Source organism: Haemaphysalis longicornis, unplaced genomic scaffold (genome assembly GCF_048455015.1).
Source record: "Haemaphysalis longicornis isolate Haplotype H1 unplaced genomic scaffold, Haemaphysalis longicornis Haplotype H1 scaffold_9, whole genome shotgun sequence".
NCBI lineage: Eukaryota > Metazoa > Arthropoda > Arachnida > Ixodida > Ixodidae > Haemaphysalis > Haemaphysalis longicornis.
Window position 1 is genome coordinate 15,125,084 of NW_027526460.1, and position 25,798 is coordinate 15,150,881.

At 47.0% G+C, this 25,798-nt stretch overlaps 2 protein-coding genes across 6 annotated transcripts in view; one reads left to right on the top strand and one right to left on the bottom strand.

The window, feature by feature from the left end:
• Positions 1-25,798, bottom strand: part of LOC144152918 (kynureninase-like) — a 123,500-nt gene that overhangs the window by 78,169 nt on the left and 19,533 nt on the right. The gene's annotated exons all lie outside the window — the stretch shown is intronic.
• The window catches only part of LOC144152916 (kynureninase-like), a 38,797-nt gene continuing 16,365 nt past the window's right edge, over positions 3,367-25,798 (top strand). Inside the window, exons 1-7 of one of the 5 annotated variants that reach the window (XM_077684475.1) lie at positions 3,367-3,511; positions 17,593-17,772; positions 19,436-19,559; positions 19,822-19,904; positions 23,586-23,647; positions 25,289-25,360; positions 25,449-25,523. In XM_077684475.1, the coding sequence (XP_077540601.1) occupies positions 17,613-17,772; positions 19,436-19,559; positions 19,822-19,904; positions 23,586-23,647; positions 25,289-25,360; positions 25,449-25,523 (576 nt within the window). In that variant the 5' untranslated portion in view covers positions 3,367-3,511; positions 17,593-17,612. Of the gene's footprint in view, positions 3,512-3,732; positions 3,755-7,085; positions 7,316-15,463; positions 15,671-17,592; positions 17,773-19,435; positions 19,560-19,821; positions 19,905-23,585; positions 23,648-25,288; positions 25,361-25,448; positions 25,524-25,798 lie in introns of those variants that run through there. The other 4 variants (XM_077684479.1, XM_077684476.1, XM_077684478.1 and 1 more) reach the window with 4 other exon arrangements.

A 25,798-nucleotide genomic window follows, 5' to 3' on the forward strand; every position in this document is an offset into this window, starting at 1 on the left:
CGTCGACAAAAATGTCCCGGTGCGTAGACAGTTAAAAATAAACAAGTCAACAATCTATCTTCGCACATGGTGGACCGAATCCACGTCTTCAGTCTGCGAACAGTTGAAAAGCAGCTTTCGGCTGTCGCAACGCTGATCGGCAGCGTCACCGGGACCTGTAGGAGTGTGTGAGCGGTCGGAAAATGTCCTTTTTGCAAGCGTTGAAGGCCTCAATGGCTGTCTACGGAACGCACGCACCTCATTCATTTTCTCGCCACCACTTCGCAAACCACAAGTCGTACTCAATGCGATACGCCTGTTCAGGACTAGTCGGTGGCATGCGAGTAATTGAGCTGCACTTCATTGCAAGGCTGCTGCAAATCAGGCTAGCTCCGGAAGTGCAACTAGCATGTACTAAATTAGAAGGCAACAAAGAAAAGAGCTGGACTATATCCAGCGTCTCAGATGGAAATCTTTGGATGATGTCCATGATCACATTGTCCAACAGAGGCACGTAGACAGTTTGTCTGAAGTAAGTGGCAACGTCACTCGTGGACATATTTTGGGAGCAAGCCTGTCTTTTCGGTGTGCGCTTCAGCGAAGATCTGTCCCGATCTCCTCAGCGAGTGCAGTGGCCTCGTTAAAAATGTTAGAAAATCCGCTGAGACGGCGCGTGAGACGGCGCGAAGTCGACATGCGCCTATTATGAGCCGAAGCCATGCACAGAACATTACGTTTTTGGCGGATGAAATGGATGGGTGGAGATGGGTATGAAAGAGGAAAGCAAGGGGGGAGAACAAGTGCCTTAGGGGGAGGAGGAGGACGCCCCCCCCCCCTCCCCCCCTCCGCCATGGAGACATGCACTGCATGAAAGACATTTTCTAAGTACCATGTAAGCGGCATGATGCAAACGGAGGAAGGCGCAAAAGCTTTTTTGTTAAATACCTCCATAAGACCCCGTGTACCCATGTAAAGCGCTAAATATCAAGCCTATTTAAAGCTGGTGTCACTACTATACAGAAATTCTTGCTCTGGAATAACACAACACTTTTCCAGTGGCAATGTAAGAGTTCTCTTAAGAAAATGTCAAGACCCTAGGGCCTGACACTAATTATCCGTATAAGACTTCATGTATCCGTATAAAACGCTTTACACCGAACTCCTTTACTGTTGGCTTCATTGCTACACACAATTGGATTGCTGCGAGAACGTTATTTAGGCGAAATGTAAGGAGTCTGGTATCAAAGTATGCAGGCCCTGGTGCGGCGAAAAAATCACACATCAGTCGTTACAAGCGGGCAGACGAGTTTTCTCGCTGGGTTCACACATAAATGCTTAAGCGCTCAAAATAAGCCTAAATTTGGGAAGAACGTGTCGAGTGAGTGGATCCGCGTGAGTCTGGACACGTCCAGCTAGCGGCATTCGATCAAACAGCACGCTTGATTTTGTCGGGGGGTGCCTCTGTATAGCCGGTTTCTTGGCGGCTGCTTTTAGACATTAAAAAATTGGCGCAGCTTGCACTAGTGGTGCAAGGCTGCAGAAACAGCAGAGCTGGGGTTCGACCGAGCTTCTCTCCACACTGACAGCGCATCCCAGGAGAGAGGGAGAAGAAAGAGCAACTCTGTACACCTTCCTCGTACGGGGAGCGGCAACCCAAGATTGTCACTGTCGACATTAACGGCCGCCAAGACGTCGTCGCCGCCAACTGAGTCAATCCGGCTTACGTCGCTCCCCTCCGACCTACCCAGGGCTTCGCCGTCTCAACGACCCCGCCCCGGAATTCCCAAGCTCAACCGACCAAAACATCACGTGGACAACAAAACAGCTTCCGGCTCTGGCTCTGGAAGGTGGGGGGGGGGGGGGGGGGGGGGAGAGAGAGAGAGAGAGACCGGCGCGCCACAGGTCCGAGCTGAGGACGAAGACGACGAAGACGGGAGCTCCTCGCGTGGCGCAAGCCCACGCGCAAGCCTGGACGACGCCGGAAGCTCGTCACGAGGCGCACTCTCACGTTCACTCGGTTCTTTTTTTTTTGCTAAAGCCACTGTGCGAAGGTCGTGTCGGGCGACTCGCGCCGGGAAGTTTTTATTTGTAGTTTTTTTGATAACGCCAACGGACAAAGCTCAAGCTTAAACAGCTCTGCTGTTAATTCGTGTTTAGTGGCAACGAACACATTTTTAATATATTGTGTGTTGGGCCTACTACGGAGAGATACGTTCGCACGGTATTAGAAGTACGCTGAGCGTTCACTTCCAACTGCCTGTGTTGGTGGTGCTCAGAAAACCAAAGGCAGACATCGTCAGCGTACACAAATAATGTGCTGTCAATCGCTCTTCTTTCAGTGCTGCAGGCAGTCCAGCCATGGCTACATTGAAAAGTGTGGGGGACAAAACACTACCTCGGGGCACACCACGTCAGACGCTGCTGATTTCTTTGCTCAGAACACCTCCTAACCGTACCTCCATGTTCTGGTCGGTGAGGAAGCCCTGCACGCGTGGATTAGCTGACCCCTCTAATCAATGCGGGCTGTCCACTATCGGTCTTTGCAGGACCACACGCACAAAAAAATACTGCCAATGTTTACCGTCCATTTTTTTAGTTATGTTTGTCGTTACTGATAAGATAGACAGCTATCTTGTGCACTCAAACGTTGCCGGAAGCCAGTTATACAGTGCGGATATTTTTTTTTTTTGTCCTCGGGTCGCCGGGTTAATCTCGCACAAACAGGTTTTTCCATTGTTTTCAACACACACGATGCACCCTAACCATGCCTCTACGAAGAGGCCAGGCTTAAAAATCGGCTCCGAGTCCGCACTACCCAGGTGAGTTTCTACGAAGGAGAACGAGCGAATGTCTTCCAAATGTGGCTTTTACAAAATAATACAAAAAAAAAAAACTGAGTCTTTTGATTCTCGGCCTCCAGTATGCACGTTCATGAGGAGTATAATTTTATCCTTAGGCATGTCCACTTCGAAGGGAGAATTGTCCCCGGCATACCTACGTGAGCAGCAGTCATCGACGTCATCAGGCGGATAGATCACGCACATAGAACGAAGTTCAACCCGCGCCCCATCAGGTACATATCACACCGTTCTCTCTCGCGTGCCTACGAACACAGGCTCACATTCTTGGTTCGCGCCTATTGCATCAAAGCAGAAACCAACCCAGAATGATTTCTGGTGGTGGTGGTGGTGCTAAAAACTTTATTGACCCAAAGCTGAATAGGAAGAGGCGCCGGCTGGAAGCCTTATTTTGCAAGCGCGAATGAGCATGAAGTAAGTTTCAAACAGCGCGGCCTGCGATTTGGTGCAAAATAAGGCTTGTAGGTGGTGCCACTGCCGCGCTAAAAATGGCATTGAAATGTTCGAACCATCGTTTTTGCATACCAGAAAGGCTCGGCGATGTCTTGCCTGTGCATCTAGCGAAAAACAACACCATCATCAAAAGTTTGTATATCCAAGACTGCATCGAAACCGCCTAGACGAAAAAAAGAAGAGGGAGAGAGAGAGAGAGAGAGAGAATGACCGTGAAAACGGTGAGAGCAGCGGATTTGCATTTTTTCGCCCCATCCGTGGGCTCTTTAAGCCAAAGTGGTGTCACTACAAACAAGCACAATGAATGGTGGTCTTGCGGTGTGGTCAAGATGTCCCCGTGCTTTCTATTCTGTGCACGCCGCCAGCCCTCGTTCGGTGATATGGGCTTCCCCTCCTGAGGATCATTCCAAGCCAGGCGTCGGGGCAAACGCCGCGCGGGGCGCATGGACTCGTCCGAGGCGAGGGTAGGTCGGCTGGAATATCGCGCACAAGGCCTTTCGTCGCCGCTAGTCGCAATGTAAACACCTCGCCTCTCCCTACGCTGCGTGGCAATTTGTGCAGACAAAACGGAATTTGTGATCATTGTAAACGACTGCGTAGTGTCACCCACAAGCAGTGACTGTATCCAGTAACGCTGATATATATATATATATATATATATATATATATATATATATATATATATATATATATATATATATATATATATATATATATATATATATATATATATATATATATATATATATATATATATATATATAATTTTTATTTTTTTTTGTCACAAGACGCACTGATGTGCGCGGCTGAGCTTTCTCTGAACGAGTGAGCTAGGAGTTCACCAAATGTACATACGAAAGAGTGGAAAGCAGTGCTCAAATTCGAAAATGCATCTATGACTCGTGACCCAAGTAAACATACAAGCGACAAAATATTTCACAGCTGATCACAGCAAAGGGCGTTTAATTGACGAATTCATTACACGAGCTACGTACTGTTGAGGCGTGAGAAAATGAGTTACCGCTGACGGTTAACCAAGATTACAACACATGAGTGGAAGGCACAAGCTGAAAGGGCGAGACGGGAATAGAAGTGGTAGAAGACAGTTATCTTGATTGAGGTATAAAATAAAAATATTAGAGTTCAAACAGTGGGGTAAGGCATTCCAAGACGAACTTCCCGAGGTACAGTCTTTGTCAAAATTTTCTACGTCCTGCCAAAAGGGGATAGGCCACAAAAAATTCTGAGTACAAGATTTTTTTTTTTATGCCAGGAAGCCGGAAAAAAACGCCATAGACCTAAGACATGGCCTAGAAAATTTTGACAGGCTGTACATGGAAGCAGCCTTCGTGGACACAAATTGGCCGCTTGATAATTGTCGTGACGGGCTGTCAGCGATTCTTCCAAGAAATATCAACACTCTGGATTGTTTAAAACAAATATACGTGTCTCAATAAGATGACGAGCAGTGGAGCGAGACAGAGAGGGAGGGAAACTTTATTATGAACAGATGGGCTACGAGACGGGGCTTCCAGCCGTACAAGAGCATTCCGAAGGCCAACCCTCCCTCTTGTGCGCTTGCTCTCGTCTTCCGACGTCTTGCTCCGCAAAAGACCGCAACACTTCCGGAATTAGCGCAATTTATCAGGAGGAAGGCACTGGTTTTTTTGCACAGGTAATGAGACTCAGCGTAGCTCAATCATTCCAGAGCCCGAATCGCTGTTTCGTTGAATGAAAATTGTGGGTAGGTTTGTTCTTGGACTCATGCACCATTCCTATCAACGAGGAAATCATCTTCGCCAATTTTGAAAGTATTGCAAGCAGCGGGGTTATCCATGCACAATGCACTCGGTTTAGTGCACGGCTCGACCCCAGACGAATCGCTGTCGGCGATAATGGGATATACATTAGCACGTCGCCCTGGTACCCGCAGGTGTTGGGGAAAAATTCCAGGGCCCTAAGTACTCCCTGTCACGTAGTATGTGCAAACGTTAGTGTTATTGAACTGGGGAAAGGTAAAGGTTGTGTCCACATTGTGTGCGCCGGCATGTTTCACAGCTGACTTTGATGTGGACGGTGCGTGCACAGTCCATCGCCGTATACACGGCGCCGATGAAGGCAGCGCGTTAATTGATGCACTGTAATGACGTGGCGGCTTCGGTGTTATGGTGAACTAGAATCTTCTCATTATCATCATCATCCGTTGACAGCGAAGCTTTTAGCCTCGTCATTTCGAGCGTTTTTTTGGTCCGTTCTTTGTCCTTTGAATAGTCAGTCATATTTTGTCGGTAATATTTGTGCCATGGATGCCGGCCTTGCGCCCATCATAGTTAACTCATGCTTTCGAATTAAAATCGTAACCGCACCTAAAAATCGCTGTGAAGAAGCAAGTACTGCCCTGAGACAGCCCAAAAAATAAAACATATAGTCTCAGTTCGCAAGCTTCCGTTGCCCAAAAGAAATTTAACTGGCACTAAAGCGGGAAAGCAATCTGGTCTTTATTTGGTAGATTATATACAGTGCCAAAATACAAATATACCCCTCGCGGTGGTTGCAGTTATTTAATAACGCAGGAAATGCCGAAAAGCTCGAAAACGCGCATCGCTGCCCTACACAATTTTCTGCGGTACGACTTATGACGTCACAAATGGCGACTAGTGAAACGGGGTTGGCCGCCCGCCTCCGCCGTTCAAGAGGACCGTTTTCTTGTTCACACTGGCGGCGCAGAGCGTGTTTGATGACTTCTGCGCTGACGAGGCGTCATCTTGACATGACTGCATCTCTTGCGTAAACTCTTTCCAGTCGCGTTCCGTATCGCCAATGCGAATAAGCCCCAAGATAACGGCAATAAAGCCGAGCCTCGCTTCTTCCGGCATCTCCTGCCTAATGAACCACTTTCACAATCCTAGTTGAGGCAGGATATTTTGAAGCATTTCCAGCACTGCTCTATCCAGCTGCTGCAGGTTTTGTGCTGTAAAATTAGCAACGGCATTAAGGCGCTGGCGCGCATTTTGCCGGAGACGTGGCGCCGGTGAATCGTGCGCCGTTCTTGCGAGCTAAACCTTGTTTTGAATCCCGCGCCTGGCCATTCGCCATTAAAAAGGCTGCCATATCCCGATAACAATGGGTCAAATTTTATCACGAAATTCGAACAAATAATGGAAAACATATGAAGCAGTGGCGACCCCTTAGTAACTTTCCGGCCATTTCTCTATGACGTCACAGAATCTTGTTAGTGTGATTGGCGGCCGCCGACCCACGTCACCGCCAATGAACAAGACTGGACGATCGCGGTGGAGATTGGTCGTATCCCTTGAACACCAACGTGCAGTTAACACACTGACAACTGTATTTTTAGTGCTGGGCCATATTGCGTCACTGCTTCCCATATTACATCACTGCAAAGCGCGAAATTTAAAGTTTTTAAAAATAATTTTAGCACTTGTTTTAAGGCCGGTGCTCTAGCCATCCTGCAACATTGAGCTCGAAATTAAAGATTCCCTCTCAGTTAAAAAAACTTCTTTAGGGGCTGGAATGGAACTGAGGGATTTACCGATAGCTGGGTCTTTCAAACTGAACATGATTGTATTTTGTGTCCATGGTCCCTGTAGTATAAACTAAGCGTAAGAAGGATCATTTATTCTAGTCCATTTCTCCTCTCCGCGTCGTATCGGCGTACAGGTCAGCGCTGAGCGCGTCTGTCAACTACGTTCTCAATGTCGCTTTGCCCTTGGGCAATCGCGCTTGATGTTCGCAGCAGCAGCAGCGGTGGCGAGAAGCTGAAAGCGTCGTGGCCCAGTGCCTTCTTCGCAGCCACCTCGTTTATCGCGCTGAGGCTGCCCCGGTTATCTGTCGTATATGGTCGGGGGAAATGCACCCCGCCATATAGTGGCGTCGACCGGTCATAAAGACGTCGGCGTCTGCGGCGTAAGCGCACGTGGCTGCCTTGGCACACCGGGGAACAGCTGAGTGGCACGCCGAGGGAAACGACCCGAGGAACCCGCCGCGGATTCGTACCAGGTCCGGTAAGGTCACCACCGCGCCTCACTTCACACTCTGGGAGAGGAGGGGTCACCTTGCACGGACAATATGTGTGAACGAGCACACTTTGGTTATACATTGTCTCAAATTGGCTGCACCCGAGTCGTATAGCTGTCATGATTGGATAACGTCGGATTGTCTTTGCGCGAACCAACCTTTCTAAAAAAGAGCCACTTTTGAAACGAATATTGAAAGAGGAAAAAACTTCGTTTGTGGCTTAAAGTAGATCGTTTTCCGAAGTGACAGGAGCGCTTTCAGAAGTACGGGCTTTTCCCGGATGCTTGCGCGTTCACGTTTTGCTTAGCCCTTCGTGATTCGGTCCATCTGTGTATCTACACAAATGGATCAGATCTGTCGTACCCGTTATTTTAACTAAGGGAGTGGAAGAAGACGTATGCCTGTTTCGACCTTCAATACATGCGCCTCTGCCCCTGACTTATTGCCCTCGTTATCTTTCTATATTGTCTTTAGCAGCTGTATAAACTCCGCATCAACAACATCTTGCTCCAGAATATTCACTGCAGCCATTCTGTGTCTACGTGTTGTCATACGCTACCTTTATATTTAGGCGTAGTGCTCTGCTCCGGGCTAAAATCGTTATGCAGTGGGTTAGCGCAAACGTAGTCTTTTCAAATTCCCTCTGTAGTTCTCCCCACAGGCGAGGGAAGGTGGGGGGGGGGGGGGTGCTCTTCCCTTCCACCTGACTGCCAGGGTGAATAAAATCTTTATTGACAACAACAGGTGCAGTTAGGGCACCTGCCTGGTGGAGGGCGCACAATTAGTGGTGGCCACTTACAAAAAAAAATGAAAAATAGGTTTAGTTATATAGCTTATTGGCGGTGAGATCTTTGAGTGGCGCCCCCTGGTTCTGACGTCGGCTTAGGGATTCGCGCCGCTGTCGTCTGCTACACTCCGCTTGTGAGGGGCAACAGTGCCTGGGCTAGAAATCGCCTGCTTCGTTGCTGTAGTCCGTTAAAAAGCGTATTTCTAGCGACTCAGTTATTTTGCCAGCTTCTGACGCACCTGAATAATTTGAAGCTGTATCCCCCGCAAGTTTGCAAGACACGAAGAGATAGAGAACAACTTCCTTCAGAGTATCGGTCAGAAGATCGTGTGTAACTCGTCCTTTCTTGCTTATTCGCGAGGATCAGCGATCAGAGCTTCTCGATAAATATTCAAAATGCGTAGGCTTCCCTGCAGTATTTTTGAGATGCTCCTATGAAGACTCAACAGTCTAATACTACGTACCAAGCAGTGGCCTCTACACGCTCATCGCACAGCAGGAAATAAAGCGGCTTTCTTCTGTTTCTTTCGTTGTTGTCTTGTATCGGGTTAATGTTTCTTGCTTTTTTTTCTGCCCAACGCATTAATTTTTCTGCGCCGTCACCAACCTCTTATTAGGAGGTTTCGGGATGTTTGGGAGCCTCACAAATGTCGTGTGGATATTTCCTTCATTTTGTATGGCATACATTCCCTTCTTCACAAATTGGCTTTCATTACGGCTGCGTGCAAGAAGGTGCATATCCGCAGCGTGCTTTGTTTATTCACATGCAAATACAATGATAAGTGTGCTACGCCACCGCGATCGCGCCCTAAACAACGTGGTCCACAGTACTCGAAGGCGGCTTTTCTGCTCCGAATTTCTATCGTAATTATATCGTTATCATAACGAACTGACTCTCAACTCGAACAATGATGACATGATTACGGTGTTGAAGGCATGATATACTCGCTAAGTAACGTAATAAATAGTATACCTGCATATATTACAAAACTCGAAACCGAAGAAGAATTCCAAGTAGCTCTTTATTGCTTTTCAACCCTTCCAGGCGCGAAGAACAAATCCTATTCTACTCGGGATGGCGTTCTATGATTGAAGAAAATTACTTTTACTCTCTTGTCCTGGACTGAGGACCCGGCCCACTAACCAGATCGATTTAATTGTTAAACAAAGTTTTCCCCTCCTCCCCTTACTCCTCCTCCTCCTCTTGAGTGCAGTTTTCCTATAACGCATATCCGAATATCGGGAAGATATGGCTGTGCAAAATGTTCCGAAATATCCCTCCAGGTCTTAACAAACATATATGTGTTACTATAAATTTAACGAAGACGTGACTCGTTTTGCTCAATAAACCTCCATACTGGTTAGATGCCTGGTATAGAATCAGCACACGCGTATATACACACTGGGTTATTTGGAACTCAACCTACAGTTTTTGCAGTCTATAGTGCATGTCGGCAAACTTTCATGCCTTGACAACGTAAAGTGATGTGACAAAACGCGTTCGAGCGTTCGGCAAGGTTGCAAAAACTGTTTTACCTTACATATGATTACCGGGAATCGTGATGCCTTCTGCCAAAGCCGACAGCCCTGAAGGCCTAGAATTTGTTTTGGTCTTCCATATTCGCTGTTGTCGGTTATTAGCACATGACTGTTCCTTTTGTTCGAATGATTACATGAGAAACTGACGCCTAGCTCCGACTCTTCGCGCTCCGCACAGGACCGGCTTCGCAAGGAATAGGGTGGCGCCAGCAATGTTTCTCCCGTAGTGGTATCCAAAACTATACTTTAATTGACACCATGAGCTAGTGTATGCGATTTTAAGCCTATTATTATGATAAAAAGTTACCCACACGCCAATTCTGGTGCGGACAAGCATCAGACGTTGACCGAGCGCAAAGAAACAGCAGGAAGAGCGATCCTGAGTGAAGCAGACGACAAATGCGAGAATCCCTAAGCTGACGTCACGGAGGCGCGCTTCGCAGCGCCGCCTGTGTTCGCGCTCACCGCCATATTGGCGGTGGTTTTACATTTGGCGCTGGCCCCTGGTTTTACATTTGGCGCTGACAAGACTGCAGCAGGACTGTCTCTTCACCTTTCAACCACTTACTTCAAGCCCGCGCTAAATTTCCGCGAATTTAGTGATTTGAAGAAATCGGAAACTTTTGCGGCACGCAAAAATTCTACATTTTAATTGTAAGATTATGCTCGAAATCGCTAACAACGCTCGCGATTTCGGTTGTACAGATTGGCTCAGGTCAAACGCGCGGAAAGAGCAAAAGCACGTTGGCCTCAAGACGAACGCGCGGAACGCTAATTTCATACAGGGTCCTCAGAAGAGTTGAAGCTTGAGCCGGTTGGCACATAACTTCGAGAGTAGAGGGCAGCGCAATGAACGGGACGAAGCAAAGACGAGACAAACACAAGCGCTTGTGTTTGTCGCGTCTTCGCTTCGTCCCGTTCATTAATTGCGCTGCCCTCTACTCTCATACAGGGCGCTGCAACAATAAATGAGCGAAAGCTTTATAGTGGGACCGATGGCGTCCGGTCAAAAAACTAATGCATTCCCTCATAGACCGGTTGGTCGACCGAAAAGCTCCGATAAGATATCTGGACACACGGCGCGTGCGTGAAAACGGGATTACATTGTGTCGAAACGGTTACCTGAAAATCGCGAAATAGGAACGGTTCTACATAAGACCATACACGCATCGGTCATGAAGAAAGAGTACAATGTACAACCTTTATCTAATAAAGGAGTGCAACCTTTATCTAATAAAAACATATCGGCATACATTTAGATCGTTCGTAGATGCGTTTACTTAATGCGCGAAAAATCGTCGCATGCATGGGTTCGTTCTGCGTTTGCGATTTGGGTCTTTGGAGGTTTGACGGTCGATTGGACGCACGGACCTTCCTTGGATTGGACGGAGCTCTCGCGCCTCTCTCGCCTTTCTTTAGGAAGGGATGGCAGTTTCCTTTTTTTTTTTTTTTTTGTGGAGGGGAGTGGTGGAGAGAACAAGCTGGCTTGATCGTACTCAATCAGTGTGCAAAGAAATTGCATTTTGTTGTTTACTTCTTTTTAATAATTGAGACAACCACTGTGTCCTGATTTTTATGCAATTTAATAATAGACGGTGTTCTCCCGGCCCCAGTTATCTTCGCGAGGTTCTTTCCCCCTGGGGCTTCTCTTCCAACAGCAGTGCCGATGATCTGACCCCAAGGATCCCCAACGGACAAACTCAGCTTCCGATGCAAAAACTGTAGTTTATTTACAGCCCAGCCTGCAGCTAAGAAATAGTGCTCGGGTGGAGCCCGAAGACGACGAGCCGAGAGCTCCGGCGCCCTGACCGCGTCTGTCCGTCTTCGTCTTCCCTTCATCTTCCCGCTGAGGACCGGGGAAGGGGGGAAAAGCGAGTCCTCTCCGTCGGGTTCCAGCCCCACGCCGGTGGCCGTCCGACATCCGGTGCGAGCAGGCGCGGCTTTTCTCGGAATGCGCGGCGTTTGAAAGCGCCGCGCGACAGTCCCTTTCAATGTCCGCACTGCTGTTCCTGCAGGGACCGCGCCAGTTAGTGCGTCGAAACGCCCTACAGCCCCTGCCTAAGCTTATTTAGTTTTCTTGCATAATATAGTTACGTGATGGCGGCAGGACCAATGGAACGAGCCGCGGTATATGGTAAAGTGATATATGTTTATACGGTGTCATCCATGAGCGAGCGCTTGCGCATGCAAGCTATGCGCCGCACACAGCTTTGCTTTCCTCGGAGGTGGAAATGCATGGTGGTGTTTTACACTCCCTCTTTTCGTGACAATATCAGTCCTTGGGGCAGGGGGGACGCTCTTATGAAAATTGGCCTCATCTCATGTGGGGTCTTGCGCACGCCTATGCCCCCAATGATTCCCCACCCACTTAAACAGCTCGGGCTCGATGACTTGCATTACAAGTCTGTATAGCATTGTCGCTTTGCCCTTGCCTTCTTTGTACTTGCCTATATAGATTAAAAGCTCACCCTGCTTTCTTGCCGCCGCGTTAGAATTCTCTTGAATTTTATGGCCCGTTCCACGGCGCTATTCAAATGTGTCTCGCTCGTTGGGCCCAACTGTTTGATAAGGCCTATTGCGACTTCGTCCGCTCTTGCTGATGTGTCGCTAAGGGGTTGCCCTCCCCCCTTTTCCAGTCCAGAATTTCTATGGTAAAATTTTTATCTATAGTGTTCTGCGTTGTTAACTCCGTCCGAGCTGTAAATACTCTACCCGTTTTGCTGACCGTTCTAGTGATAACACCTAACACTGTTCCCAAGATTATGTTATCGTTATCATTTTGCATCTGAGTGCGCGGCTGTACCCAGCATCCTCGTTCGCGCAGTTATTTTTAAGTTGGATGCACCTTCTACGTCGTGCTGAAGACGAGGATGTGCACGAATGAATACGCCTGAATTATAAGGTCTGAATGATAACGACAAATGATGCGGTCACAAATGCTTTATTTCTCTTTTTTAGTGCCAAAAGGCGTGAATAAAGCCAACGTTCATGCATGCAAAGAATAAACATCAACGAGGAAAGCGTTTTTATCCGCCCAATGGCCGCATCCGTAATTTCCACACAAAATCTTGAAAGGGGGGTTGAAGGGGGAGGGTGGGAAGAACCTGTGGCCATTACTCAAGTCCACTTGAAAATTTTGAGTAAAAAGTTAATCTTTTTAGAACAATCGATTACCCTCTTCACCGTCTTAAATGTTCTTTACAGCATTGGCCAGAGATAAAGGGAGGGGGGGGGTGCTGGAATCTCTTCTGAAAACCGAAATGCTTGACAAAGCTATACTTTACGATAATATTCTAGCACAGTTTACCGAAGCACAAGCGTCGTCCCCCACTGTTAATTGCTAGACCAGGGCATCTCCAGAGAGGCGTCACCCTGCCGCACTGGCAATGAACATTAGTGACCCGTGAGAATGCGGAAAACATTTGTAAGGCACAGTGTTCTCGCACAGCGCGACAACGCTCTCCGGATGTCCTCGCACAGAGCAGAGTAGTGGTGTACGGGGGAAAACGAAGTACCGCGATTCTTACCATATAACTTGCTTTGTTTGAAACGAAACAAAGAGGCGACGGGGTAACTATGGTAGGCTTGAAATAACAAAGGTGGATCCAGGGTGACCCTTCCTCCCTTAAAGGGACCATAAAGACAAAATACAACCTTATTCAGTTTGAAAGAAATAGCCCTTGTTAACTCACTCAGCTCGGTTTCAGCCACGAAAGACGTTATCTTAACAAAAACAAAAAACAAAAAGAAACGCGCAAAACAATGAAAATGTTTCAAATTTCGCGCTACAATGACGTGATATGGACCGCAGTGAGGAAACATGGGCCAGCACGAAAACACTTTTTAGTACGGTAACTGCTTGTCAGCATTGAAGTGATACGACGAAACGGAACTATAGAGGCCCCGCTACAATGGCCCATTCATGTTCCTTGGCGGTGGCTTACTTCATCAGCCGCCAATCGCACAAACAAGATTCTGTGACGCCATAAAAAAATCACTAAAAAGTGGCTGGGGACTGGGGTGTCGCACTGCTGCACCTGTTTTTAATATCTCGATTATTTGTTTGAAATTCGCGATAAGATTGGTATAATTGTTATCGGAACAAAACAGTCTTTAAAATGAACCAAACTTGTATTTTGTCTTCATGGCTCCTTTAAACGGGGAGGAAAAACGATGGGCGGTGAAATAGGGTAGAACCAGTGCGGGTGAGGACGACACGCCTTCTAAAGCTTGGAAGTGCCTTGATTGTTTGGAGGCGTACCTCATAAAATTTCGACGTGACTTACAAGCTGACAGAGGTATAGTGGTAAAGACAAGAACGAGCGCAGACTATATATCAACACGATTTTGCTGGTACACAAGCACAAAGAACCAAAGCAAGACCTCGGTATACACGCACGTGTTAGAGGCGTGATTTTTGCCATATTGACCGCTTCCCGGTTTCGTAATGAAATGAGCGGCCCACATGAAAATTTTAATGCGTGAGCATATTTAGGTTACTCCCACCCGAAATCTGCCCGTCCGTCCCTCTTTCGGTTTATCACTCCTGATGATTTAAAATGCTCCAACCATGTTGCGTGTTAACTGCTTGGAATTCTGGAGCTGCGCGCAGGATTCTGCGTAATAGTACTGGTGAAGAATATCAATAAATCTAAGCAGATACGCAGAAAGCCTCACTTTTACCCTTAGGGTAATGAAGTGTTTGAAGAGGTGGAGGAACATATCTCGGACAAGCTGCCAGTGCCGATCTGTACCACGATAAAGAAATCCGGCGTAGATTAGTATGGGCAGGGGGGTATTCGGCAAGCGCAACCAAATAATGATCAGTAGGCTATTCCCCGCCAGTTAAAAGGAAGGTATAGTATATACCAATGCGTACCGCCGGTGAGGAACTTGGCGTCTTGCGCTCCTTGAAGGAAAACTTGCGACTGCCGTATACGGGTGATGGAAATGGTGATATGAGTAACGCTTGGGGATTAAAAAAAAAAAAAAAAAAAACGGGCGTCTTATATATCAGCCAGGTAACAAACTCGGGTAGAATACATATATGCTCAGTTACGAGGAAGAGGTGGACTTGGGCTGGGCAGAAAATACGTAGAGCGCGGTCGGCCAACCGGTAGACAACCAGAAACGGGTCTGTAGGGTGTATATAAAACAGTTCCTGTTGGAAGGATGGAATAAGAAAATTCGGGGCCTATAATTGAGATTGGATCTGGTCACCGCAGGATAGTAACGCTTGGAAATATATAGGAGAATCCTTCGACCTGCAGTGGACGCTGATGGATTTACGTGTATACTTATTCTGAAAATAGAAGACGAATGCTAATCGTTGAATCCGATCACTACCGCGTGTGCGTGCACGAATGCATGCAATGTGGAGGAGGATCGGTGCGTGCCTGTGGACGTACGCCGAGGGCATAAGCACGTGTGCGGAGGGTTAAGCCTAAAAAAAAAGCACTGCCATATCGTTTCTTTTTAAATTTCAACCTTGAGAGCGGTGTCATTGTGGAGCATCGCAATGGGGCGAAGGCTGCGGCGAAGCGCGCAGCCACCATATGTCTATATCGCGCGGGCGTTCATTATAACGTATGCATATACACTCCAAATTACTGCGCGCCATTTCTCCGAATACGAGAGGCAACCACCCCGCCGAAGTGCGCGATCGCTGCCGACATACAAATCACGGACGTGGCTGATTGATGCAGCGATTCGAGCGGTCGTCGTAAAGCGCTCTCGAGTGTCGTTTAAAAGCGAGATCGGGTGTAATGTCCCCAAGGACGCGACGCTCTCGCTCGCATATGTTGGCAGGCCGGTTTACGTCGACGGCGGCGCGTGGAGCTGAACCGGAAAGCATGCAGTTGGGAAATGTTTGTCGGCTCAAGGGCCACACAGACCCGTGACTTTGTGCAGCGTCGACGAACGCTTCGTCGCTGAGCCAACAGCGTGGAGTTCACTCTCGTACAGGCAGTACAGGTGCGCCCATGAGAGCCGCATCTACGCCGCTTCTATTCCAAAGGTGAGCTCGTACGTGGCATATGTTATGCTTGCGTAGGAAATACTACGATACTACGGAGAGGGGAGCTGCGGGAGATGGGAGCTATGACAACGGTGAATGGAATTCACGACAGTATATTTACTTCGAAAAAAAAAAATCCAACGAACCGTTATGGAACGTACTAAACGGCGAGTGCCTTTTCACTTCAGAAAAGCTGCAACAATATCGAAAGCGCGAGATATACAAACGGGAAAGGGAGAGGGGACATCAATGACGTCGTTCTCATCTCGTTTGTGGCAGTCGGTTTGCGGTGATACGCTGCGCCCGAAAGCCCTCGGTTTGTCATTTAGGACTGCCCAGAACTGCCCGAGAGTTACTCCGTATGGATTCCTACTGAAACAGCAGTCGTTGAGTGCCCGCTAACTATTCAAAACTGCTCCGTACTCGCAAATCGAAAAGACCACGTGCGTTTCAAGTTCAGTGGTTTTCAGAGAATGGTGTGGCATAGCTATTTTTTATGGTTTTATGAAATCGTTTCTGACACACCAAAACATCTCCGTGAGAACACAATGCGCCTGAAAACCAATGTTTTTGCGTCCGACGTGCCAAATTTGACGCCCGTTTTCATAGTCGGATCTATGCGCTGAGCATAGAGTTAATGTACTCCCTATTAGCCTGCTTTGCCTCTTTTATCAGGTGCGGTGCGGTGAAGCACACAGCAGTTGCTAGAGTCAGGTTGCGCAATGAGCAGACAAATGTAAACTAGATGTGCTTTCAAAAGCGCCTAGATCTTTAAAAGTAAACTTGCATTGCTTTTGTCCGCTCACTGCGCAACCAGACATGCGCGGTAAAGAAATTTCAGAAACCGTTTTCCGTTTGGAAACAAATTTATAACATCTCATTGAAGAGACTGAGCTCCCTTCTAGATTACATGTGAATGATGCTAGCACATTACGTTGAATATATCTTTGGTATGAGCGAGAAAATCTTCGTGTTCTTTTCCCATTTGAATAAAACATTTCAGTTAGCATACCAGCACGCGTTCTATTTCTTTACTCCTCTTCATCTTGTATTTTTGCGCTGTTCATGCAATCCCAGCAGCAGATCTGCTAGCTGGGACCAACCAATCCCAGCAGCAAACCAGTTGCCTGGCTCAGAGACTGTTAAACCCCTAAGAGAAACCAGGCCACAACAACAAACCAGCTGGAACCAGTCTAAGCCCCTTGTTTTTCGGCTAAAGCCAGTCAATTGCAAACTATAGTTGCTTATATGCAACATGTGTATGGGTGCACACTAGGTGACGCATACAATCCAAGTACAGTAAATTACTATAACCATATACAACTATAATATGTTTTGAGAACATGAAAATTTGGGTGATTTGGGGGTGCATGTTGAAGCGCAGCACAAGCGGAAGAGACACGGACGAAAACAAAAGGACAAACAAAGCACTTCAGACGAGTTCAGCTTTAAGCTTTGAACCATTTCAGTATATAATCTAGCTGCATACCACGAAGTGTTTTCACGGGGCTGAAGATGGATATTGTCACATCAGTGCCTGACCTCTCGTCAATTGTTTCTCACGCTTACCTACGAAGCAGAAGCTCTGAGATCTTGCTAGTCACCTTGAAGGAAAACTCAGATCAGCCCGCACACCCAATGAAAAGCAGATGTCGGAACTGGGTAACAGATTCTGTGGGAGGCTCTCTAAACATTAATATGATGCGACATGGGACAGGGCATGCCAAGGTGAACGACACACACTATATTGCACACACCAAGGGGTGGGTGTCATTCAAGTGCGGTGATTAGAAATTCAGGGGGCCTCAGGCAGATTCTGACAGTGCAAGACGTTAAAGGTTCAAAGTCGTCGGAAAAGTTACCTCCTGTGGACTGTCAGTGAACAGAGATGACCGTAGCAGTTCTGTGCTTTTTTCACGCAGTTGTACAAGCCTGCAGCACCATGAAGAAGAGCTCACCGAGAGAGGAGCTGCTGTCCCGTGCCAAGGACTGGGGTCTCAAGCCCAACAGCCTCGAGTTCGCACAACGCCTGGATCATGAGGATCCGCTGCGTGGCTTTCGGCAGCGCTTCAGCATGCCCAAGATGGCCGACGTAGCGATCGGTAAACACTGCCTTCTTTTTCTACAGGGTGTGGTGCATGCGTCATGCAACGCAAAGTTGTCCATACCTCTGTGTGTGTATGGGCCAGAACGCGGCACCAGCCTCATCATGAACTTTTCTGGATTTACTAAAAAGGGGATGATCCGCTTTTTATGTTCACATCATGCGGTTTAATATGCCATGACTACACTTGGGCTATGAGGTGCGCCGTAGTGGAGGGCTTCGGATTCATTTTGACCACGCGCATTTTTACTTTTCACCTCCATCTGAAAAACAGCCACCATGGACGGGATTAAACCTGCGTCTTTGGGCTCAGCAGCACAACGTGTTAGCCACTGAGCCACTGCTTACATTACTGAGCAGAAATACAATTGCCATTCCACTTTTAATAAGAGAGTGGTAGGTGAGTAAATGGTATGGTAGGGCAGATATGGCACACCACTGTTTCTCTTGAGCAGCGGGACTATACTTGAGTCATGTCCGTCACTTATCACATTGTTAGAGGAAAGTAAGTTGAGGGGCGCCCCTCTATGCTGCCTTTTGAGAAACATCCCAAAGAATTATATTGGCTCCTGAGGGAAGGCACGTGTATAAAATACTCGTGCGCACAACTGGCCAGCAGTGAAGTTGACGGCTGCTGCATTCCGGTATTGTAGCCGATTGTTGCTAATAATTGCGAGGGCTGTTGGTTATACATGCATCCAACAACATGAAGTTTTTGACTGCGCTTGTACTGTACAAGGATACATTTCAATGAAAGTGAAAGTGAAACAAAGGTTACCGACTGGGCTGAGGAATATTATTTTACAATGCTTGCTGGCTGAGGTTTGTGTCTTTCAAAATCACATGGTCGGAAAAAGTTCCCAAATACATTTATTTCACATCTACTACTCTATGGCTCAGTGCTTGTTTTACAAAAATGCTCCGACAAGCTCCACCAATCCTGTTTCAGCGTGCATTTGGGATTCTTGATGTTACACACTGTACTGCAGCAAAGTGTATGGGGTATCTATCGCTTTTGGCATTTCATATGTTTATAAGCAGCTAGGGCAGCAGCGAGTATGGTGTATGAGGGTTCAAGACAGTCTAATGTACCGATACAGGTCAACTTGCTTTCACACTTAGTGTTTCTTCAAGGGTGGCCCGTATTATTACTGCTATGTGTAAGTGTGTGCTGTCCTTTCTTTTTCTTTCGGGATTATTTCATACTGCAAGAAAATCTTCTCCTCATTTAGCCTTAAAATATTTGGTGTGGCCACCACTGTGCTTGCTAAGGACAATTAATAGATGCTGTAAGTGGCATCAACGACTTGTAATGTTCACAATGTTCGGAGAATTCGAAACTTAATGAAACGGTCTCTTTATAACTGGGCATAAAAATGTAGGAGGAGTAATTTACGTTTAACTGGGAATGAGCAAATCCAGTACAGGTATCTGTAACTTTTCATTGACGGGCTCTTATTCTGCAGTCACAACGAAATGTGCAGCACGTACCAGATTGGGCCATCAGAACCGGTACACAGAATTCACGAAATGGTGCACTGACAAACGTGCACACAAATAAATGCAGTCGCGCAGGCTCTGCGAGTTTGCTCATTCCCGGGTAATCATAACTTGTTTATAAGCTTTTGTTCAGTGGCAATGGCTTTATTATTCATGTGCAGTGGACCCCAAGTTCATCAAATCGCCTGGCCAGGAATGCATCTACCTGTGTGGTCACTCACTGGGACTCAAGCCGAAAGCTGCCGATGAGAAGGTCCAGAAGGTGCTCGACAACTGGGGAAAAACGTGAGTGTTGAGTGTGATTCTTACTCTCGTGCAGTGGATAAGCAGAGCTCCTGACTAATGTCTAGCACCTCATGGAAGCACACCTTGACACATGACGAAATTGGGAGCGTTGACGCAAAACAGATCTGTAGCAATACATCGGAGTGAAACACGTTTATAGGCTAACGAGTATGCATATTGCTCCATAAAACACCCCAGAACTGCTTTTTTCAAGAGTTCATTGAGTCGTTTGTGTGGTGACGGGTGTAATTAACTTTTGCAGGGGTGCAGAGAGCCACGTGCATGGTTATCTACCAGCGGCGACGTGCGAGCTCTACCCAAGAAAGATGATGGCTGACATCGTAGGTGTGCAACCCACGTCACTTATAACGCAAGGGCCGCAGGGCACATTTATTCAAAATACTGACCACATACAATCAATAGCACGTTTCATTTGCGCAAATAATCAGTTGCTATATTGGTTTCTAGCTAAGCATGTGTCAGGAACCTATGCATAAATAGAAAATAGACATGCTGCAGCAGAATGGTGAGTTGGGCTAATTGGTGGAATTGCATGTCGAAACCTGCAAAAAGTGCAACACTGAAAAAACGCGACACAAATGGAGAGAACACAGGACGAGCGCTTAACTCGTTCTTAGCACTCGTTTTGTGTTCCCTCTGTTTGTGTCGCGTTTTTTCAGTGTTGCGCTTTTTGCAGGTTTCGACATAGAAGATAGATACATAGAAGAATTTCCAAATCTATTATACTGTGGAGCGCCGATCAGGCGAGAGAGAGAGAGACGGCACCAGACGTCTTGCCGCAACAGGAACCTGGTTTTTTATTCTCTGCGCGTGGCTCGGACTGCCCACGCCAGCACCCGTGTTATATGATGATGATAATGATGATGATGATGATGCCGCTACAGGGTCCCCCCATAGCGCGGAGTGCGGTAGAGGAATTTGGGACGTAGCAGAGGAGAGTGGCTGACAGTCGCTGAGTACGTGGGAATGTCCGGCGCAGTTGATTGTCTGTGGTGTTCCTTGACGGGCAGCACACGCCAATGAACATGGCGGGCTGGAAGGCGCTGAAGAAACAGCTCGTGCACCAACGCGTCGTCCATGGTGTGTGCGCTAGGGCCAAGAAGTTGCCGCATGTGTCGTAACAACTGACTCGGGCGCCGGGCGCCGGGCGCCGAGCTCTTCCATGGACAACACTTGCCGCATACGCGAGCGCTCCAACAGGGCAGTGCGTTCGAGCAGGGCAGCTTTAAGCTGGTTGTATGGCTTGGCAGGTAGAGCGGTGCTGAACGCAGCTACAATGTCCGCGACCTCACCCACCACAGTGGCCGGAAGAGATGCGATGACGTGGCGGTACTTCGTCGACTCGACGTAATCTTGGCCAGCTCAAAACAGCACTCGACCTGCAGGAACCAGATAGTAGGATTTTGATCCCAATATGGCAGCAGCAAGGGCATGGCGGTAGATGTGGCAATTGTAACCGACGACGAAGGCTGGGTCTGGTCGCCGTCAGCAACCGGCGGCAAAGGCGGGGTCTGGTCGCTGTCAGCCATGGCTCCACTTCCTGCCCGGTGACGGGCAACGGTAATCGACATCACGTCCGGGTCACCAATTGTGGAGCGCCGATGAGGCGAGAGAGACGGCATCAGACGTCTTGCCGCAACAGGAACCTGATTTTTTATTCTCTGCGCATGGCTCGGACTGCCCACGCCAGCACCCGTGTTATATGATGATGATGATGGGCACTGCTGTGGTGATGATGATGATGCCGCTACAATACAAAGAAGCTGCCCGAGTAAATTTTCACAATTGACAAACTCTCTGAAGGATGAATATGTAAGCATGCAGTACTGCTTGGAATGTTGATAGAAAACATTCTGTCAGGTTTATCAAATCGAGCGGCATAACAGGTCACTATGGCATGGTTCAAATGTATAAATAAAGGGCCTGCTTGGGGCAATAAATCAGCATTAAACACTTCCACCAAAGACGCCATTTTTTTCAAGATATCAGTTTCTGTACTGTGTGAAATGAACAGTTAAGCCTAAAGACTATTGTTAAAGCAGCCTTTCACAATGCTATAGTATTTCTGAATGCCAAGCTACCATGAAAGGCTGCCCCTTCAGGCTTGTAAATTCTGGTTTCTTCACTAATGACATGCAAAGACTAAATGTCAGCACAATGCCACAACTTAGAGGGGCCGTGAAGACACAACTTTGTTTTATTCAAAAGAGCACCCTCAGTGCTTGTCGGGCAGCAAAGTATGCTTTGTTCACTGAGAAACCTGAAGGGACACTGAAAGCCACCAGCAATTTGGTTTCAAATGAAAGTCTGACGTTCCCATAGCCATTTCAGTATTTACTTGGTACCAAAAGATGCCTTAATGGCTGACAAATCGCTAATCAAACACTGATAAAATGTGACGCAAGCGAAGCAGCGGTGTATAGCGGTGCAGAAGCAACCGAATACAACTCTACCAGTACCAAGCGGTTTGGTCAGTTTCGGTCAAATCAGTCGTGCTTTCTTGAACTCCCACGTCATTTGCAGCTCCAGACCACTAAGAAAAATGTTCCTTCATGGGAACCCTGATCAGTATTGATGCTTTATTGAAGAAAAACATATTGTCCTCTGAGGCCCCGCGAGTGTTGGCGTCGAACCAATCGCTCGTGCGTGAGTCACACACTTCCTCGAAAAGCAGTACCACCGCCAAAGTGTGGACGAGTAGTGCCATCCAGCGGCAGCCAGGAAAGACGTTGTGCTCGCCAGACGATTTAAGCACTTCGGTGCATGTTGCACTATATAGTCAGTGGTGGCAGCCCCGGTCATCACGTCTTCACTATTTTCTACCTTATTTTTAAAGCTCTATGCATAAGAGTGGTGTATTTGTGCTCTCGGTGAGCTTATCTATCAATCTAGAGCAACTTGTATTTCAACTTTGGTGTACCTTTACTCGTCAAAATTTCGATTCGCTTGCTCCATGGCATGTTTCGTGATGTCAGGAATGATGTATTAGGGAAAGGTACCACATGGTATGCTGCTCACTTCATGTACGTTGCGAAAATCTCACAGAAACTAGAACTGAAGCTGGCAGACACGTTTGGTTACTGTCGGTCTTCCTAAGGGGCGCCGTGCTACTGCTCCGCCTAAGGATCCTAAAGATATATTTAAGGGGCCCCTTGACTCTGCTGGCTACCATTCCCTATACTTAGTTTACTTCTTTTCGGACCTGCGCATGCCGTATTTTGTTACGGCCAGTTATTGCTTTGTTGGTATGACTCAACAGGGTCACGCAAGTGACATTGTTGCTTATGCCATCGGGTCAGTGCCGTGTCGTCTGCAAGACAGCGGCATTTTGCAGCGTCAACCAGTGGCAATTTCATGCGTGGTTGTTTACTTGTTCTTTTGGAAATTCTTTTGTTTACTACACTATATCTTTCTGCTATAAAGACAATGCATTAAATTTTAAGTGCAAATGGCTTGTTCTGCAAGCCTATAAACCACGCTTAATTTGCGTTTGATTTTGTCAGCCTCAGCCAATTGCGCGAGCTGACCGTAATGCATCATAAATTTAGTGGGGGAAAGTAGCAGGTGAGTTGCAGGCCTAGATCTGTTTTCCTCATTATTCAGCTCATTTGAATGAAATTTGCATCAATTGTGGTATGATTGTTATTCTAATGAGCGAATCTATCGAATGAACCAAACCTGTATTTTGTCCTCATAGCCCCTTTTGGGTTTACCATCGGATGTGAAAATGCATTATTTGAAGAGCGCTGTATCCGTAATGGGCATGGTCGGCCTATAGTCGAGCATTTTTGTGTTCATAGGAAAAGTGAAAGAAATAGACCAACTCCTTGTCCACCAGAGAGCAGTGTTAGTGTAAGGAGGTAGGTCAATCATTCCTCTACACACGCAAAAAGTTTTCTTACTGCCTAAGTGAATGGGATGTGAGCTTGTCTATTCAAAGTACAATTACAATGCGCGTGCATTTCCTGTTGCAATTAAAGCGTTTTATCCTTGATTGCATTGCAGGGGCTGATCCTGATGAGATTGTCTTCATGAATGGACTCACTGTGAACTTACATCTCCTTATGGTGAGTGACTTGCCTTTGTTCATGAAGCCACATTGCGAAAGCTTACTTGAAACCTGCCCGGAGCACCTGCCGACTGCTGTGACATATTGCACATGCAAAAGCTAATCAGCGCGGTAAATTAAAGCATTGACAGAGTTCAACTCTCCACATTCTGTTTTCTGAATGTGGAGCATTTAGAAGGAGTGTACTTCGTTTTGGTGATGGTCAGTAGGTCGGCCTGAAACCAATATGCATGAAGCACGCACATACGTATGTATATATAATAAAATAAATGGCATAAACCATGAGCGATTGCATTGAGTTGGCAACCAGCACAGGTTTCAGCTGCATTTCTCAGTTTTGAAAGCAAAAGCTTAAAACATCGATGTTTCGTAGAATGCGTGACGTACAAAAAATCGGTCGCATATCTGCTCACTTGGCTGCAAATGTCCCCAAAAGACGGTCGTCTTCTGTCGCCTCTGCTTGTAAATGCTTCTCATCTCTCCTGCACTCCATGTCATGCGCTTCCCCTCCCATTTCGTTCCTCCCACAAAAGCACACGAAATTTGCTGAAGCCAGCTCAATTTTCGCACGTTCCCCTGCTCACATGCCATCTACTGGAACATTTTGTTACTGTTGAACTTGGAACCACAGAGTGCTTGGAACGCTGCCACTTGGACCATGCTCTTCACCTGCTATCTTTGTATCGTTGCATCGAAGTATCGTTTTCAACGCGTCATTTTTTTTATTTGCTATTGCGAATATCAAGCAAACATTTATTTTCATTTAAAAGAACACTGCGAGTTCCCGTTGCGCATCAATGTTTTGCCTCATGTATGCCTAATGTTTCCCTTTTTGCGGAACAATGCTGACAAGCATGAACTACGCTTCAGATATAATGGTTTAGAAAAGTTTTGCCTATATGAACCTATCATTAAGTATTCCTTTACCTTTTGGCCAGAAGGCTGAATAGAGAGACAGACAGACATACTTACAGACAGACAGACCAAAATTTCTGGGTTTAAGTAGCCCAAGAAAGACTATTGTCCTTAAAAATCATTTTGAGGTGCACGGAATCACAGAAAATAAGAACGCAAGGCGGGAGCAGGGTTTTGCAAACCAAGAAAGGGAAAGAGCTGGGCAGGAGGAGGTAGGAGTAGGGCTCTGAGAAAAGCAATGCAGCACATGCGGGGATAGAGAAATTTCAGTACCATAGGCGGCTGCCGCACATGTGTCTAGCCTCCCAGAGAGCTAAAGGTAGCGACGGAGTCGAACAATTGACTCCTGGTGTTGGTGATCGAGTGGATTGGGCTTCGGTGGGTGCTGTCCAGGGGGCTGGTCAAGTGGTGACGGGTGCAGCCTCAAAGTTAAACAGCAGGTTTAACAGCAGATCAACAGAAGGTCCGACTAGCTAGGCTTTCACTTTCATGTTCTTGGAAACATCCAAGCATCCACCGTAATTTTTCATCTGGTCAGCACCTTAGTGGGCTATGGCCTCATAAAGCGCTACTACTTTTCAGTTAACAAAACATTGCACTTCGTGGCGTAAATTTGTGGAATGCCTTGTGATACTGAAAAAGGTTGCCATTTCAATCTTGAGCCTGAAATGCGCTGCTGGAGGATATTAATCACTACTGTGAACTTGTTCTCTGCTGCTTTCAGATGACATATTACAGGCCACAAGGAAAACGATGTAAAATGGTGATTGAGTCGTACGCGTTTCCTTCAGATATGGTGAGTGGGCCAGTAAAACAAATTAAGCTTACTCTTTTCAGGGTATGTACGTGCTGAATGAGTTTTGGCCTTTTCACGACGTTTTCAGTATGCTGCGAAATCTCAGCTGGGGCACCACAACCTAGACGTGGCATCAAACCTCCTCATACTACGACCGCGAGAGGTGAGCTTAGTGCTTTAGTCTCGATGACGCTAGCATCTTTTTTGAAGGAGCACACAGACACTGCCTGGAATGGTGCCACCACACATTTTAAAATAAAATAAACGCGGCAGTGCGTGTTTATTAGCAATAGACGCGCATGCATGCAACCCCTCACTGTATGGCAATTAAATGTGACAGGGGACATGAAAAGTGTGTGGGGGGAGAGGTAGAGGCTACTTCGGACATGTGAGATTTTGGCAAAGCAGTTAACTCGTAACTGTCAACCCCTAACTATG